This window comes from Salminus brasiliensis, chromosome 23 (assembly GCF_030463535.1).
Source record: "Salminus brasiliensis chromosome 23, fSalBra1.hap2, whole genome shotgun sequence".
Lineage (NCBI taxonomy): Eukaryota > Metazoa > Chordata > Actinopteri > Characiformes > Bryconidae > Salminus > Salminus brasiliensis.
In genome coordinates, this window is record NC_132900.1 from 12,855,533 (window position 1) to 12,875,452 (window position 19,920).

At 39.8% G+C, this 19,920-nt stretch overlaps 1 protein-coding gene across 11 annotated transcripts in view; it reads left to right on the forward strand.

The window, feature by feature from the left end:
- The window catches only part of arhgap12a (Rho GTPase activating protein 12a), a 51,439-nt gene that overhangs the window by 15,324 nt on the left and 16,195 nt on the right, over positions 1–19,920 (forward strand). For 5 of the 11 annotated variants that reach the window (XM_072668376.1, XM_072668379.1, XM_072668382.1 and 2 more), the window contains exons 3-6: positions 13,437–13,676; positions 15,253–15,384; positions 17,939–18,037; positions 19,456–19,587. In XM_072668376.1, the coding sequence (XP_072524477.1) occupies positions 13,437–13,676; positions 15,253–15,384; positions 17,939–18,037; positions 19,456–19,587 (603 nt within the window). The remainder of the gene's footprint in view (positions 1–13,436; positions 13,677–15,252; positions 15,385–17,938; positions 18,038–19,455; positions 19,588–19,920) is intronic. The other 6 variants (XM_072668385.1, XM_072668387.1, XM_072668383.1 and 3 more) reach the window with 4 other exon arrangements.

Sequence of the window (19,920 nt, forward strand, 5' to 3'; positions counted from 1 at the left end):
GTGTTTAAACTAGTCACGGTTGTTCTTAAGACCTGCTGTTAGCATTCACCTAAGCAAAGGAGCCGTTACCTTAACCCGTGGGGCGTATACTGCTCAGCATTATGCTGTCGTATAGGTCTTTTATCTGAAATAGCAGAGCGTTCAGTGGTAAGCATTATGACATCACATAGGTCTTTTTATTTAAACCAGTGGGGCAATACTAATAGCCATTATGACATCATATAGGTATTTAGTCTGAATAGCAAAACATTTACTGATGAGCATTTTGACATCATATAGGTCTATTTATTTTAACCAGCGGGACGTATACTGCTGAGATTTATGACATCATATAGATCTTTTTTTTTTTCTGAAACAACAGAGTATTTACTGCTGAGCATTATGACATCACATAGGTCTTTAATCTGAAATAGTAGCGCATTCACTCGTAAGCTTTTTGACATTATGGAGGTCTTTTGTTCTTTAAACTTACACAAGAGTATTTATTGCTGAGCATTATGACATCATATTGGTATTGTATCTGAAATAGTATAGCCTTTATTGTTAAGCTTTATGACCTCATAGTTCTTTTTTTAAAACTTAGACAACAAAGTATTTACTTCTGAGCATTAGGACATCATATAGGTATTGTATCTGAAATAGTGGAGTATTTGCTGTTAAGCTTTGACATCATATAGGTCTATCGTATCTGAAAGAGCAAAGTTTTTACTGCTGAGCATTATGACATCATATAGGTCTCTTTGTATAAACTGTTGAGACGTATGAGGAGCATTATGATATTAAATAGGCTTTTACCTAAACCAGGGACGCATTTACTGCTGAGCTTTATGACATCATATAGGTCTTTTACCTAAGATAGCAGAGCTTTCACTGGAAAGCTTTGACATCATATAGGTCTATCATATCTGAAACAGTAAAGTATTTACTGCTGAGCATTATGACATCATATAGGTCTCTTTGTATAAACTGTTGAGACGTATGAGGAGCATTATGACATTAAATAGGCTTTTACCTAAACCAAGGAGACATATACTGATGAGCTTTTTGACATCATATAGGTCTTTTTTTAACCTAACACAAGAGTATTTACTGCTGAGCATTATGACATCATATAGGTCCTTTCTCAGAAACAGTGAAGCATTATGTCATTGTGTAGGTCTTTTCTTTTACATAGCAGAGCACTTACTGTTAAGCTTTATGTCCTCATATAGGTCTTTTGATTTGCTGCAGTGCTGTTCACGTTGGTATTTTGTTCCCATAGCTACAGCTGGATCTAACCTCACGCATACATAGCATTGTCCTGATGTTCGAAACACTAATGACTTGGAGTGACTTTTTAGAAATATGACTTATAAATATAAACTAATAAATATGGCATCATGGCATTATGGTGATCTTTGCAGTCTTTAGAGGGTGTGTGTGTGTGTGTGTGTTTGTGTGTGAGAGAGAAAGAGAGAGCGAGAGATAGTGATAGAGAAGGTAAGAGGATGTGCTGAGCTCTGTTACATAAGCTCTGCTACATAACAGCAGAGTGGACATCTGGTCTTAGAGAGACACGTGTGTGTGTGTGTGTGTGTGTGTGTGTGTATATGTGTATATATAGATGCACACACTCTGACACACTGTTGTGTGCATAGACACACAAGTGTTTACACATCTGCGCACACACTCACATACTGACTCTGTCTTGGTAATGCACACACCCTCACAGTGATAATGAGTGACACAGCTTGCTGCATACGCACCCGTTGGTTCTCCACTCTGTTTCATTGAGATCAAGAAAGGATGATTCCTCCAACATGGCATTTCATAGATCATTCCTGTAGTCATTACAGTAGTACTGTAATTTAATGGGTAATGTGAATGGTTTTTAGCGGTGTCGCCCACCGCCACCTGGACATGACTCCTGAATCAGCAGGACAGGAGGCCACGCAAAAACCCAGTGCTTTCAGATCAGCAACAGCAGTTAAAGGTGTTGTAGGCCTTTCTCAATTAAGACCTGGACCTTCTGTTTGATGACTGAATTCTGTTGCAACTGCTGCTCTTAAAATACAGTATTCCCCAGCTGATAAACCCCGCCCTGAAAGTGCTCACAGTTCTGCTTCCACCAACATGGCCTCCCATTAGCTTTTTCATCGTCGAAGCGGTTGTCTGTGAGGCTTGGGTGGGAGAGACAAAAGCGTTCGCATCACAGTGAGTAATCTCACGTGGACGATGGATCATGGCGCGTTAGAGATGGGTTTGCATCAGGCTGAGTGTGCATGAGGTGTTCATGTGTAGCGTGTAAATGTGATTTATGCAGTTTTGTAACAGCATGTCTTTTTTTTGTGTGTGGAGAATTTCTGAATGGTGAGTCATCAGTGGATTTTGTAAAAGTGCTTTCCCAGAGGGAAACTTTGCCGGTTTATTAATGTGGTGCAGAAGTTTGCCCTGTGGCTAAAGTTTGCCTTTCAGCCTTTCAGCTGTGCCTGGTGTCAGTTCAGACTGTCGTTCTCAATTTTGACAGAAAGAAAGTTTTTGGACCTTTTTTTTATTATGATTTATTGTGAGTTAAAAAGCCGATTCAAGATTACCTCTTTTTTTTATTTTTATCTTTACAGTTGCAAGACCAATTAGCAAAATCTGGGCACCCAGCATTATAGGTACTTGGCACTTTCCAGTTGGCAAGTATTCCAGCTTGTATAATGCTTTTTGTAGCAGCTCTGAGTCTTTCAGTTCTCGTTTGGGGGATTTTTACCTGTTCTTCATTACCAAAGTCTTTTAGGTCTGTGAGATTCTTGGGCCTTCTTGCTGCACTGCTCCTTTGAGGTCTATCCACAGATTTGTTTTATGATGTTTTGGTCAGGGGACTATGAGAGCTTTGACAAAATCTTTAGCTTAAGTACTGCTTGAGTTGGTGTAGTGTGGATTTTGAGGTGTTTAGGATTGTCCTGCTGTGAAAGCCGTCCTCTTTTCATCTTCAGCTTTTTTTTTTTTGTTATGGTTCGATGATCATTTGACAGCAGTGACTTCTTTGAATTTTGAATTTTGTGCTGAGGACACAGCAAATGTATTCCTCTGCCATAACTTCCTGATGGTGTTTTACTTCAGAGGTTCTGATTTGTCTTCCTGTCAATCCTACGTACAGTTCACTTGGGTCTTTCCTTCAGTCACCTATGTTCTTCAGTTTCTTTGTAGAATTAAGTGGTGGGTTGCTGCCACACTGGTCTTCTGCAATGTCTGATTGTGGTTTTAAATCCTCAGTAGAAGAAGTTACAGTTCACTGTTGTTTGCTTTGTAAGCTTATAAAGAACAGCACATTTCCTCTTCCACAGCAGTAGCCTCTACACCCACCCAGCGCCCCCCATAACCACAAAACAGTCAGTCAGTCTCCTACCATGAGCGTAAAATCAGTTCAGTGGGACCACGATTTTGGGTTATGATGTATACGAGGGGTGAGCAATATGACAATATTTATACTTGATATCGTCATGACTAGTGTTGTTGCCAAGACCGCTAGAGTCAAGACCCAGACCAGGACACGTCGAGTTAGAGTCGAGAGACTTTTAGTAGTCGTGTCCGAGTCAGCACAAAGACCAGATCCATATTTTTTCATTACATAAAAATAAAAATAAGAAAATAAAAAGTAAATTAGTTTGTAATGTAAAATGTAACAATTCAAGTAATATATAGCCTAAACCTAAAAATTATTATAAAATATTATTAAATTCAGTCTTGCAATGTAACTAGCGGACGCAGTAATGGTGATGATTCTGTGTTCTCCAAAACACGGTGAGCTTTGAACACAATAAGCTTCAGAAACTAAACTCATACCAAACATGTGTGTCAGCTTAAACCTGGTGTTTATTGGCACGCTCATCACGCTCATCAGTGCGTTCTGTGCAGTTTAGGGACGCTAAACTGCATAGTACAGTGTGTCCGATGTCCGGTGACTTTAATGGAGAAAGTTAGTTTTGTACACTGTTAAAGGTGACTATTATTCAATAACCATATGAAAAATTCTGTTGCTAATAGACAATTTTGTATACAGATGCACTAGACTCCGAGTCCAACTGACCGAGTCCACAAGGCCGAGACAAGACTGATGAGACAGAGACTGCTCGTTTAGGTCTCCAGACTGGTCTCGAGTACTACAGCACTAATCAGAACTTCTAAAACTCTGGCAGACTACATGTTGCGTTACAAATGGAGCGTTGTTGATGTTTGTTCTGTGGGTTTAAAGCAGTGCAAACTACGATCCCACACATAAAAAAAAAAAACATTCCGGATACTTACTATTCATTTCGATTCATTTTCCTGAAGTGCTTTTAAACTCAACTCTGGGATTTAGTTTTTGCCTCGTCACTGGGAAGTTGCTGGTGGGATCCCCAGGGATTTCATAGCTATCTGCAGCCAGGAGTCCCATAGAGCACAATTGGCCTCATTTTCTATAGATTGGCCCTGCTTCGCTCCCATTACTCGGGGTGATGCTAGGCAGTGCAGGCATAGTTCAGTGATCTCAGCTGCACAATGATGTTACGATAGCGGCAGTTTTAAGATTGGCTTTATGTGACCCTTCACCCACCCAGAACCGGTAGCATCGTGTGATAAAGGAGCTCTTGATAATTGTTTTTTGTTTTTTTTACAATTTTGTCCCCAAATTCCAAAGCTAAACCCAAACTGAACTATGGTGTGGTTGAACCAAACTGGGAAAATAGGTGAACCGTTACACCCCTAAATTTCACCCACCTCTAATGTGTAGTAGCTGCAGTTACCGGTGTTTCTATGCTTAGGATTGATTGATTGTGGTCATTGCTTAAATGCGCTCTCTCTCTCTCTCTCTCTCTCTCTCGATAAAGCTGCTTTAGTAACAAAGTATCCCGTTTGTTGACCCTGTTGTGACTTGAGTGTGATTTACTGAGACTGTGGGAGAGCGAGAGTAAAAAGAGAAAGACACTCACTCTCAGCAGAGATGATTTGCTTTAGGATAATTTGATTACTTGATTACCAGACTTCCTCTTCCTTTCCTTGCTCTTTTCTTCCCTTCATGTCCCTCTCTTATGACAGTTGCAATTTTTCATGCTCCATTTGCATGCTGTTGGAGCAAATTACGGAGAATGTAGAAGAACCCCAAGAGCTGCCTGATGATGGTGCGGCCAGTTTGTAGAATTCATGTGACCTTTTTTTTATATATATTTTTGTATTGCAAAATATAAATATATCAATCATTTTTATTTTTAATATTCTGATCTGATCCTGTGGGAGGAGACAAATTGAGCTTTTGAATAATTTAGAAAAGCTAGCAGGTACCAGCACTGGGAGGCTAGCATGTGGTTCACTCATGAACATGAAGCCAGCCAACCACTTGTGTAATGCCACGCTGTCTTTGGACGGCTGAACGCGCTTGGAGGAGAACGGTCACTGCCAGAAAACCTCTAGTTCTCTTGACAAACGTCCATGTGCACGGTTACACAACCCCCAACCTCAGTACTTGCTAAAGCATCTTTTTGCCTCGATTCCTTCTAATAAGCAATTTCCGTAAGTGCAGACAAGCTCCTGACACCTATTTTGTGGAATCTTTGCCCAGCGCTGGAGACTGAGAAGGCCACTCTGAAGTGGTCTCCCAGAGCGTCTTTTCAGACTTGCGTAACCTGAAGCCAAGGACACACACACACACACACACACACACACACACACACACAAGTACAAAAACTAATGTCTGGAAGGAACATTGGCACAGTGTGTTCTGGAGGGTGTGTGGCCGCTGCCTCCTGTCTGCAGAGCAGGTTACAACACTGCATGTAGTCGGAGAACAAGGAGAGGAGGGTAGAGGGAGGGGTGGATGAAAAAGGAGTGAAGAAATGGTTGGTGAGAGAGGGACAGCTTATGGAATGAGAAATTGGTCAGAGAGAGCTTTTGTGGGTTTGCTTGTGTGCCTGTGAGGGACAGTGTTCAGGATGTAGCAAAGAAAGAATGAACCAGATAATATATGTGAAGAGTGTTACTGTATTAACATGTGCTGACTGCTCGCATTCCCCACTGACTGTTTTAGGAGGACGCTGTTCCAACATGCCACGCTGCCACGGCTCTCTCGCTCATACTTTCTCATTCAAACACACACATTCTGCGTTGCGTTTTCCTCGTCTCCTTTCCAGTACTTCTAGTTTTCTTTATTTGAAGGTATGCTGTTAACATGCTGCAGCTATATTGATTTACATGTTGCGGTCAGATGTTTACATACAAACATTTGAAACATTTAACTGTACATTTTCTGCATTCAATTGTGCTTTTTTGATCCTTGAATTCAGTAAATATTAGAATTCCCCACTGTTTTTTGTCAGCCCTTATCCTTACAGGCCATCAGTAAGGAAGCATGACAGTGAGGCCTGGTTTTAGAAACCTCGTTATCCCTAAGAGCCTCAGTTGTGATCACTGTACACATGCTAACTACAACAACTGTGAGAAGGGTAAACCAGCAGCGTCCCTCTTTCTCTTGCACTCCGTACCTCTCTTACATTACATAATCATTGTCATTCCGAGGTCCTCTGAGGGAGGGTGAATTAGAGTAATTAACGAGAACAAATCTCACCACAGGATTACTGCACGGATTAGCGGCTGGCACGATTATCATTAGCAGTTAGCCCTGTGCGCAAAAAAGCTTTAGCTCTTGTTTGTGTGACTCTGCTACTGCTGCTTTTGCGTCTTTCACTTACAGTTTTTGCTGTGTGTCTACATGCATGAACATAGTTTTGCCTTAGTATTAGCAATGAACCATAAATTTTGCTTAGTAAGTTAGATTTAGGAAGAAGTACTTTTTTTACTGTCAATGTTTTGTTTATAAAATGTTTCTTTATTTCCATTAACATTCATTCATTGTATTGCAGCAGCAAAAAAGACTCTTTACACTTTAGAGGAAACCCGTTGTTTATTACTATAAATTATAGTTGGCCATTGAGGGTTTGCTAATAACCAGTGCAATAATTTGGCCTTAAATCTTACAGAAAAAAAGTAGTCCACTGGTGCTGCCACTACGATCCAAGGAACGCTGGTTCCCGGATCATGGTGCTTGCCATCAGCAGTCAGTGTCAGAGAGAGCACAATTGGCCTTGCTCTCTCAGGAGTGGGTTGATGGCACCTCCTCCCTCATCAGCAACACTTTGAAAAGAGGCAGTGGCTGGCTTCACATGTGTCGGAGGAGACATATGCTAGTCTTCATCTTCCTAGTGTTGGGAGCATTGCTAGTGATTGGGTGAGCTTACATGATGGAGGATTGGGTAGAATGTGGGGTAAAATTAGACATAAAATGTGATATAAGCACATCTGTAACACAACAATGACCGGCAGACACTCTCCTGTCTCATTGTTCTACTACAGAGCTACAGGATTGATTGGAACCTGGACCACATGCTAAGTGAAACCAATCAAACTCCGATTTGGCACCTCTGTGCCATGGTTTACAAGCTAAGTGGAGAGATAAACACATGCCGAGGGTAATCAAGTGCAGTCAATTGGCAGGAAGCTGAACTTGCATGGCAACAGAACTTCACTCGATTACTCTCCCATACACAGCTCCGTGGGCAATTTGTACAGTCTGAATAGCCGGTGTTGCACACAATTCCACTGTAGCCAAACCAAAACAAGCACAATCCCTGCCCAAAACCATTTCCACCATGTAAGAAAGCAGAAAATTGTAATAAAAAGTTGGCGAATAAAAGCCAAATTCAGTTTCAGCAGAAACAGCACAGGTATTTGTTGAAAGCAATGACCGTAGAAAAGCATGGGCAGCACAGCGTCTCAAAAGTGAGGCAACCACAGGTCTACCGCCTCTGCTGGCTAGTTATATGACACGTAGCTCTACCCATTCCTGTATGTTTCAGTGACTAAACAGCCCGTTTCCATCTCTAATTCTACCTATTATTTCCTGTGCTAACATTGACCCAGTTTTTAAAACCCCTAATGAAGTAACTGACAGCCTTGGCTGGAACAGTTCATTATATGGAGTAGCAGAGTTTTAGTCAAGCTGTCAGGCAGCTAGCTAGTTAATTATATTGTTATTAATGATGTGATGTGCTTTAACATGGGTACATTAACAGACACTGTTCAAAGGTATTTGCAGTATGTCTGATGTTTGCGTAAAATGGCCAGTGTAATTATTCTAATTAGCTGCTATTGTAGTACGTGCTGGAGTATTTGTACTCTGCCTCAGACAGCGAAGGGGAGGGTCTAGCAAATGAATAGGCAAGTCTGGTTGTAAATTTGACAACTTTGTGGACAGTTTTGGCTTCATTTCTATGGTCTCTGTTTTTTACAGTGATTGGATTAGAGAAAGCAGGCTGTTTTTGGGAGAAACCAGTTGGAGCTGGAAATCGCCTGCTTTTTGAAGCTAGGATAATGGATAAAGGTGATTCTTGTGGCTGGTGCAGCAATGAAACAAGATGCCTCAGCTCTGTCTGGGTTAAAGACTGCGAAGATGATTGGAAGACTACTGGTTCTGTGCTGTCTACAGTTCCAACTAGTGTCCAAATAGCGACTGCAGCTCTTTTTTTTTAAGATGTCTGGTGTTTAGATGTATGTTTTAACTGCGTTCGGCCATATCAAACATGCAACATCACATGCAAAAATCTACATCGCCCATCAGTAAACGTCCCAGGAACAATCTGTTCCCACTATCTGCACTTTTAACGTGCAAATCTGTGGGATCTTTGTGGCGGGGCAGAGCAGGGGCGAATTCAGCTGCTTTTCTTCTGCATGTCCTCTGTTTATTCAGAAGTAAAATGCTGGAGCTCCTCCTCCTCCTCCAGTGAAAATCCAATCACAAGTGGTCACTGGAGACTCATTCAAAATGCCAGGTGCTATGCAGTGTAGCAGTGATCGGAGCACCCAAGACGCATGTTAGTGCCAGGAGTGAAAAGGGCCCTAGTGTAGCTTCAGTGCTTGTAAGCTGATACTGGTAAAGACACAGGGCTAAACGAGGTATGTATGGTATGAGACGAAAGGGCTAAACAAAACAAAACAAAGCTAATAATAATTAATGAAACATTTTAGTGTGGGTGTCAGCTAAATACATGTGCTCTATTTCTTTATTTCATACATATTTTTTCATGTGTATTATTTTATAAAGCAATTAAATAGTTTAGTTTTAGTGTATTTAATAAACTGTAGCAATTAATTTTCAGAATTTGTACTGTTGAAGTTTTTTGACCTTTTATTTTTTAAATGTTCAAACATTTAGTTTTAGTATTTTATAAAACAGGATCTATTAATAATGGTTTGTGCTTGAATTCCTAGAAATGTTCACACAAATGTAAAAAGCTTCCGCAGTGAGTATCAAAAAAAGTATATATCAATCGACCCCTAGTAGATGTTATAGAAACTATACAAAAAACCTACTGAAATTTTCACTGGATGTTACAAAAAGTATAATCTGTGTCTGGTAGGAAAATTATAACAGTTTTTTTCTTTTGCATCAAGCAAAAAAAATCTTACATCTAATTAAACCAAATGAGTGGGCCAGTCTGGCTCTGCTTCTGGTCTCTACTGTGCACAACATTGACAACATTGTGGACAGTTTTGGCTTCATTTCGTTGGTCTATGTTTTCTACAGTGATTGGATAAGAGAAAGCAGGCTGTTTATGGGGGGAAACAAGTTGTAGTGTCCAACCATCTTTAGAGGATGTCAGGGCTGCATATGAGCACATAACACATGAGCACATAACCACTGTGAATGCTAAAGGAGCTAGATGTGCCTTCAGCAGTAATGAAGCACTGCCCATTTCAATGTCATTGCCCTAGCTGGAACATTGGTAATATAGTTTGGCTGGTACCTCTGGTAGGTGGGGCATGAAAAATGCCAAATCGTACATTTAATTAAATTGGCCTTAAATGACTTTGCACGTCCTGGAGTGTGACTGTTGCGCATGCGTACATTACGATGGTGATGCTAAAACAATATAATGTACAGCCCAAATCCCAGCTCCGATGTTTTGGGCACAAAAAGGAAAAGGCTGTTTGGATGATGTCATGAAGCCTTTTGTTTCTCTCTTGCACTGATGATGTAGACCTTTACACAATGAGCTGTGTACTGTTCCCTTAACCTTTAGCAGAAACACAAGCACACAATCACAGTCACAACCACGCTCAGCAAGTCAGGGGAAACGTAATCACCCTGTGCTGTTTTACACAATGGTAACCTTTAAACCATACAGCTAATCAGTAGCCCACAGAGACCCTGTTAGTCGATTCTGCATAACGAAAGACATAACAGCATTGAGAACGTATGTACGTGTGGATGTGCTAGAGGATGGTTTTGCTCACTTTCAGAACTACAAAAACACGACAGTGCCTCACAGTGAGGCCTTTAATAGTTCTGTGTTGTAAAAACCTTATCAGAGAATTTCTACAGATGTATATTTTGTGTGTATTTTGTATTTATTTAATATAATTTGTTCATATAACTTTATTTTAATATTTTTAGTATGTATATAGTTTTGTCTTCCTGTAGAGTATCAACCTGAGCCTCACCACAAGCATTTCAATGCATAAATGTCCTGACATGTTATGCAAATGACAAATAAACCTGAAACTTGAAACTTGAAAACCTTACAATATGTATCACCATCCAGAGGTTACAGTTCAGTATGTAGCGATATTGCAATACTATGATTTCTTTCTTTTTTTTTTAAAGCAGATTTTAAGTAAACTCTATCACAAGCGTTAATCTGAAGCAGTGTTCATGAGGTCCCGGGCCCTTCACATCTACAACACTAGTAAATATGTGGTCTACATCTTAAGACTGTAAGGACAAGGCTTGAGTCCTTTACCAGACAGGGTCACATAACATGGCACATGAAAGATGATAGGGGTCATTTTATGCCAGTGAACCGTTTTCAACATAAAGAGCAGGTATTTTGGTCCCAGACTCCCCATTGTTGAAACGCCATTAATAATTCTATGTAGCCAATGGCAGTCCGGGAAAAATTTAATTAAAATAACCTTTTACGTCACTTGAAGGTTCTTTTAGAGCTTTAGAACGGAAAACGCATCTCTTACTCATAGAAAGAAAATAATTGCTTGGGACGTTTGTTTAGGGCCCCCTATTAGGTTTACCCCACCATTGCAAAATGGCTGCTAGTATCGTGGAGATGGGGTTGTTTTTTAGGGATTGGCTTATAGGCCCCTTGGTTCCAGTGAAGGGAAATCTTCAGCATTCCAAGACACTTTCAACTTTGTAGAAACAGTTTGAAGAAGAATCTGATCGGCCCGCACAGAGCCCTGACCTCAGCCTCATCCAACATCTTTGGGATGAACCTTTATGTCCAACGTCACAAACTTCCCACAGCCTTACCTCAAATGTTGTAGAACGGCTTCCCAGAAGAGTGCAATGTGAGAGTTACTCTACACTAACTCCATATTAATACCTATGGATTTAGAATGGGATGTCATGAAAGCCCCTGCAGGCGTAATGTGTAGATGTCCCAATACTTTTGTCTGTTCAGGTATGACATTGCATCTTAGAGCTGATTATCGTTCCCACCTCTGTTCTAAACACAAGAGGGCGATGTGTCCGTAGTACACAGAGATGTTTTCTTCCACACTGTCTTTATCTCTTACACACACTCTTACACACACACGCGCTCACCCTGATGCACACAACCGCACACGTTTGATGGGGAAGTAGATTAAGCAGTAAGACGAGCCCTTTTCTGTCAGTGCAGGAACAAACACATTGTCCCTCACGCTAGAGCAATGTGGAGGCATTTTAGACTCAGCTTGTCCCTGTCTCCTCATTCTGAAGATGATGAAGTTTTCACCTACAACACCACGGCGCAGGTACTCTGTGTGTGTATACGTGTGCGGATGTGTGTTTGTCTGCCTAAAAACCTTATGTGACCTTAAATGACTTGATGTTGCTTAAGGAAATTAAGAGAAACTCGCGTCTCTAAAACACAGAATCTGGTCGGGAATCTCTTTTATTTGTATTATGTTTTTAATAAAAAAAAATAGGGATTTACTATTGTATATGCAAACCTTTGCTATTAAGGTTCCAGTATATTCATGTGATTTTGTGTGTCGGATAACTCTTAACTGTGCAAAATATGAAATCAATGGATACCATTTCTCATTGAGAGCTCCACTGCTCTTGGCTTATGTTGTCAGATAAACTTCTAAAATTCTGCCTTTTTAGTTTTTTACAGTTAATATCTTTCAAACTAGGCCTTTCTTCTTAAAGTTGCTGCAAAACTGCCATTTAACTGGCATTTCTGTTCATTCTGAAGAATAAATATTAGCAACGTTATTTTAAATTTGAAGGTAATGCGCTCTCTGAAGCTTAGTTGCGATATTGGGAACTCAATCAGAAGTTAAAAGTAAAAGAAAGTCAGAGAGAAAGTAAGTCGGAAACGCTGTGGTTTCACACTGTTTATCTGATTTGTGCATCTGTGTAAGAGTGAGTTTTTGTACGGAAGTGACTGAATTTTAGGAACTTGAATATCCTTGCGGTGAGGTTGTGCAATTACCGTTCAAACTGCTTGTACTCAATACTACACACACACACACACACACACACACACGCGCACACGCGCACACGTGCACAAACGCACCACACACTTTCTCACGCTGCCGTTAGGAGTGGCACACCCATGCCCACTAAGGGTTTTCAAAATCATTTAAGTTCTCTTTTGACCTCTTGTGTATAAAACTTCTCTTTTTCCATTTCCTGTTTTTTTTCTCTTTTCTTTTAGGGGTGTAACAGTACACAAAAGTAACGATTCCGTGGGTTGGACCTCACGGTTTGGTGAGAGTTTGGTACAATGGGGGGGAAAAGATACAGAAACTCCCAAATGCACAGCACTAACCCAGGTTATAGTTTGTTCTCGTTAGTGTCGTATAATCCCCCAGAGGTAGTCGGGACAGCCTGTGTGTTAAGCTAGTGCTGGGCAATATGACCTCAAATCAATTTATTTGGTTAATTGAACATCTTACCTTAATAACAATTAATAAACATTAATATAGATATATAGATATAGATATAGATAAGGACTTAACACGTCTCCTCTGATGCATGCGATACATCCGAACCAGCTAACAGACGCCTGTGAGTGATGAGGGGACCTGGAGAGAACATGGCCAATTTGTGCTTGCTGGCTGCTGATGAAGCCGACACAGCTCAGGGTTCAAAATTGCGACACCTGGGTCATAGTGGTAGCACATTAAACCACATTAACTTCATCAGTCTTCATCCACTCTGTGGAAGCTTCCACATACTGTGTATTCTTTGTATGCGTATATACTCCAAACCATGATGTCCATACTCTGTTAGTTCAGTACTAATGCAGTTACTGCTACACCTCTAATTGTTTTTGGTGAAATGCATTCTTGTTGATTCAAATGGTGCCGAGTTTAAGATTTTGTCTGTGTGTCTGTGTCTGTGTGTGGGGGCTCCTTGTCTCTGGGGTCAGGGGAGACCTGACTCACCTGTCTACACTAACCTGCAGGACTTGAAGATCTCTCATTCATCTCAGCCCCCGCTGCCCTCGTCCTCTCCGCTGAGCACACATGGAGACTGGGAGACACACAAAGATCCAAATGGCCGACCCTTCTACTACAACCGTGCCACCCAGGAGAGGGCATGGAAACCCCCGCGGGCGCGTGACTGCATCACCAAGGAAAGACATGACAACACAAGCACAGAGGCTGAGGTAGTGTATATAGCAGTGATCGCCTACCCTACCTTCCTACATGAATCAGCTCCAGCCTGAATCTAACACACACCATTCAACCAATCAGGGATTTCTGAAGGCAGTAATGAGCTAAATCAAGTGTGGTAGGTCAGAGTTGGATCAAAAATGCATTATTTAATGTATATAATATATATGTAATATATAGAACCACAGTCAAATACATTAGTAATGAATGAGAATCTCGAACCTTCATAATTTGGTATAATTATAGAAAAAAAAATTATTTACTTTACTTAATGCTCAAGTGTGACCAGATGAACTGTTTACAGAATTGGTGCTGATAAATATCCATATTTAGACTAATTAATTTTTATTTCCTATTTCACACCTGGTACCTAGTCTACCACTTATTTCAGTGATTAACCAAGGAAGTGGTCCAAACAATGTAAAACATTAATTACACAAAAATTGGTGCTAGCTTTTGATAAAATATTAACATTACATTTATGGTATTTGACAGACGCTCTGATCCAGAGCGACTTATAAGGTTACTCGTATTACAGAGGTGGGCCAATGTAGCGTTAGGAGTCTTGCCCAAGGACTCTTATTGGTGTAGTGCAGCCTAGTCACCCAGACTGGGAATCACACCAACCAACACCAAATTTTTTATCATTGGATAATTATTTGGAGTAACAGGGTGGTAAGCACAAACATACTAGCACTAAATTTCACAGTAATGCCAGATTTTAAAACAGCGACATGAATCAAAAATGGAAAAGACCAAGTAAAGCTATAGTAAGAATCATATATATTTTTTTATTTTACAGCCCAGATTCAAATTTAGTAGGTCAGACTGTACCAAATATGATTATTAAGTGTCTCTGTATTGCCTGTTTACTCTATATAACTACCTACTACTCTGAGATTAAAGTGCTTTTTTGTTTAGACCAATGACTGTAGAAAAGCATGGACAGTGCAATATCTCTCAAAAGTGAAGCAACCACAGGTCTAGCACCTCTGCTGGCTGCTTACAGTATGATGCGTAGCCCTGCCTTAAATCTTAAATGCCCCCAAGAAATCCGTTCTGCTTTATTTTAAAAAGTTTTAATAACTTTAAACGTATGTAATTATTTAAGTAAGTAAATACTTTAAAGTAAATAATTACTACATACTTTGTATCTCACTATTACCTAGACCTCTTCTTTACCCCCTGGGGTCCAACACAGTTCTGGGCTTCATAAACACTCACACATGCCCATAAATGCCCACCACACACAGTTTCTAGGGTCTCTCAGCCTCCTAAATGGTCGCTCAGTGAAATGCATGATGGGATAGCATACTGATCTTAAATCACATCGGGTCTCAAGCTTACTCTTTCTCTGAATCTTGTCGTAGAGTATGCATGTTCATCAGGTTGGCTGTAGTCTACTAGTTTGGCTGTTGTACACTAATACGTTGCTGTTGGTGATGGAACAGATCATTTCATTTTAATGACTTCCTCCTCCTGTACCCCCCCATTTCCTTCATCCTTTCTTTTTTCCTCCCCTTCTTTCTTCCTTGTTCTTCCTGCCGGTCTGTGATTGCCTGGGTGAAGGTTTTGTCGTCGGAGGAGAACTATCTGAGTAGCCAATCCGATAGCCAGTATGGCTCGCCCCCTAGAGGCTGGTCAGAGGAGCTTGATGAATATGGACATACACTGTATGTGTGTGACTATACTAATGAGAAGGTATACACTCACAGATGCAGATACACTAACACTAACAAATAAAATATTTGTTTATTCCCAAACAAATATATATGCAGTGGGCTCCAAAGGTCCAGATAAAAATGTGTTTGGTTTTTAAGTTACAATGTTTAAATAAATTAATAGAAAAGAAATATTAATTACTTAGTAATTCTGACAGTATTTTTCCCTACTCGTTCATTTATACATTTTTACATGTTACATTAATGGAAAATTCTTTAAAAGAACTAAAACTGACTTTTATAAACAAAGGCCTTAACCTGATCAGTGTCGTAAATTTGCTTACATTTTAATGATGGCCCTTTTTTTGCTTCTCATAATTTTGCTTTTTCTTTTCTCTTAAAAATCTAAAATGTTCTGTTGTATATTTCCAGATTTAATATATTTATTATAATAATTATTAGACCTTTAGACCCCACTGTAGAGTCTCGCACATAAAACTCACATGCTCTTTGTGTGTGGCTATACTAATATACACTATATGGACAAAAGTATTGGGACCCCTGCACATTTATTGTTTCTTATGAAATCAAGAGTATTAAAAGAAGTGTATCCTGTTTTTTTGGGGGGGGGGGGGTAACTGTCTCTACTGTCTAGGGAAGGCTTTTTACTAGATTTTAGAACATTGTTGTTAAGATTTGATTGCATTCAGCCACAAGAGCATTAGTAAGGTCAGGATGTTGGATGATCACCATCCCACCTCATCTTAAAGGTATTGGATGGAGCACTATCATTTCAAAGAACACAGTTCCACTGCTCCACTGCTCAGAGCCTTAGACCCACATCTAGCCCAATAGGTTAAATTCTCTGGGTGTTCTATTCTATTGGCAGTGCTTCTCTACAGGGACTAGACAAGCTGTATGTGTGCATTTGCACATCTATGTCAGCAGTGAGTGCAACCTAAGGTAACTAAACGTGTTTGGTCAAAGGGGTGTCTAGAAACATTTAATAAATATAGTGTACTACTAGGAGATACAGTGTAATAGCTAATGTAAATGAGGGCAGAGGCATGCACACACTCACATGCTCTAATATTGTGGATGTTTTTCATTGAGCAATAAAATTACATGCTAAATGATCATTGGGTGATGTATGTATTTGCAAGAAACAAACAGTTTAGCTTTTGTACCATTGGGACATACTCTTCTCTCTGATATATCACACCAGTGGCTGAAATAAATTCTTTATTCTTAAGTGTTGGACAGTGTTAATAAAATTATTTGATATATGACTCTGATATGTTTCAAATACCTGTTTCAGAGTAATATTTAAGATTTTGCTTTGCTGCTGCTCTATACTAACCTGCCATAGCCTATTTTAATTGAATGTTTTTCAGTTCTGCTTCTCTTAATGTGATCAGAGAGGACCTTACATATATAAGCTCCCAGAATGATAGAAAATAGTCACCTTGCGTGTTTAAAGTGGTAGTATCTTCAGGCTCTTGCCGATTGCACTGCACGTGTGCGGCGGGATTCATTGATTGAGGAGAAGTAATACACTGTCCAGTAAATGTCTGCCTGGTCAGTTGGGTCTACCAGCAGTGGCAAAAATCCCAGTCTGCAGGAAATTCTTCTCAGTTGGGTCCGAAAGACGAAACTGACGAAAAGGGGCTACCGGCAGGTTATGCAGCTTGTTGATGAAAATTGCTTCACTTTCAGGTAAGAACTGCTTTTAGAAGTCAACGCAGGTCCTTCAGCACCAAGAACACTCCACAGGGAACTGCATGCTACAAGAGGCCTTTGCTCACTTCTGCTCAAGAATGACGAGAATTTCCTGTAGACTGAGATTTTTGCCACTGCTGGTAGACCCGTATGACTGTACACTTCGATACACCTGCGATTTCAGCTACTTACTTCAACACCTCTTCTCAGTCTGTGAACCCCATTGCATTATAGCCCGATCATCCTTTTGCAACGCCATCTGCAAGAGCCTGAAGTTACTACCACCTTAAACATGCAAGGTGACAATTTTTTGTCCGGTTAGCTTATTATCCTTATGGAAATTTTTTTTTTAATTTATATTTACCCATCAAATTATTTCTTTTTTATCTGTTGGTAATGCCTTAACGATATCAACCAGCGCTAAGTATATATAATAACTCAAAAATTACTCCGAGGTTATTTATAGCAGTGTTTCTCAACCCTGGTCCTGGAGGCATTCTGTCCTGCACGTTTTAGTGAATTCCCTGTTTTGACACACCCTCTGCTACTCTGAATGGGCTTGTTCATGAGCTGATTAGTTGAAGTGGGTGTGTTGGAAGCAGGGAAAGCACTAAAATGTGTGGGGCAGGGTGCCTCAAGGACCATAGTTGAGAAACACAGACTTATGGATATTGTAAAAATGGTGTAATATCTGACCAAATTTGTCAAAATGTGTCCATGAGCTGGATACAGTTCTAGTCATGAGGATATATGTGTGCTATAGCTATAATGCTGTAATGTGCTTGGCAGACCATTGATTTTGTGTGTGTGTGTGTGTGTGTGTGTGTGTGTGTGTGTGTGTGTGTGTGTGTGTGTGTGTGTGTGTGTGTGTGTAGTGGATTAAGCACATGGATGAGCAGGGCCGCGCGTATTACTACAGTGCAGACGGCTCCAGATCTGAGTGGGAACTTCCAAAGGTGAATCTTAGAACACAGGTAAGTGTGTACCAGCAATGTTTTGTGTTAGCCTGAAACTGAATTGAAGCAGAGTGAATGTGTATCTTTTATTTCTGACCAAATACTAAGAATTTTATACTAGCTGTTTTAATTGAAACATTACCCAAAACACACCCCTTTTTACTGCAAGAAGAAATGCATATCTCTCTTTTGTAAAAGAAACCCCAGAAACATCCATGTATTCTTATTCTGCAAATTGAAATAATTGGTTTACTCTACTTTTAACTCTACTGTTTACTCCTTATAATGCTAGCGATAGCCTACATGTGGCTACATGTCATCATTATCAAATTAAATCTTTTATTTACTTCTGCTGTTAGCAAACACTAATATTTGGTGGCATATCTAATAAATGCAGCCGTGTCAGTAGGAACATACAAGTGAAAAAATACAAGTGGTCTGTACTAGGGCTGGGGTGACTCGCCAACGCAATCGATTACAGAAATAAGTCGATTTGCATAACTTACCTTGATGCGTTGCAAAGCTGACGCACTTGCTGAAAACATGCATTTCTCCGGAGAGCAAGCTGCGGCTTATAAGCTATAAGTAAAGCGTAGAAGTATTGGACAGTTTTGGACTGAGGTCTAACAATGTAGTGACCTAATGTTAAAAGTAACTTCTACACCGCTGCTGTAATGGGTAACTTAACACTATACCGTGTGTTATCTATCATTTGTTGTTTTTTCTTTTTCTTTTTACTTTGATGGTTGTGTTGAGAGTAAGAGAATAGCTTACTTAACCTTAAACTAACATTACTGCCTGCTTCTACAGCCTTTTTGTCAATCCTTTTTATTATTTTCCTTGCACTGCATTCATACAAAAATACATTTTCAGTGATTAACTTAACTACGTGTTACCCCAGTGATGAAATCATTCCAAGTTATAAAAATTTGCAGTCTAGTATTTAAGTAAAAATATTGATACTCAATTTCAGATAAAGGGTTCCCATGATATAAAACTGTGGTTACCTACTAACACTGAGGTTTGTTTTGTGGCATAATAATGCCCTGAAGTGCATATTATATGTTTTTAAGAGAATACTATAAAAAAGAAATATGAGAAATATTAATTTTCCTCATTATTTTATACATTATTATTATTACATTATTTTAATCAAGCACACACCTAAAATCCATTAAGAATGGTCACTAAATGAGCTGTTTTAATAATCGATTTATCAAAAATAAATAATTGTTCAATTCATTTAAAAAGTAATCGTTAGGTGCAGTTCTCGGCTGTGATAGATCAGTGGCATGATTACTTTTGACACGATTTTAGTCAAAAAGAATTGACAGCACAAGCACAAAGTAGAATTGATCTTTTAAGAATTAGCATGGCTGTTTAAAAATACGTGGCCGTGTATGTTCATGTTCTCTTTCTGCCCTACGCTGTTTTAGTTGACTCCAACTGCCTTGATGCCAAAGAGTGTAGATACGCCTAAAACGCGCAGTCTGGATCGGAGACAGCCAGCCCCTATAGTGCTGACCGAATGGAGGCGTAGCACGTGTGTTTTGGAGGCTAATGACAAGGTACAAACTACTGCATATGCTCATTCAATTACACCTTCAGTGATTAGAATGAGGACATAGAGCAGATTTAGTGAATGGAAGTACCGGCAGATAAGAGATCGCGTTTGACTAATGGGTCTATTGAGGAGTGTTTTAATGGGAAACAGAATGACAGTCTAGGAAAATGGGGTTCTTGCTGTTAATACCTTTAATCATCGTAACCATAAAACGTAAATGCAGTTTTAGCCATGCAGCTGGAAAAGCTCCAGTAAACATGCTGGACTCTTACTAATGACTAAATCAAGGGTGCATAACTCCAGTCCTAGAGTGACGATCTCGAGCAACGTTTTATAC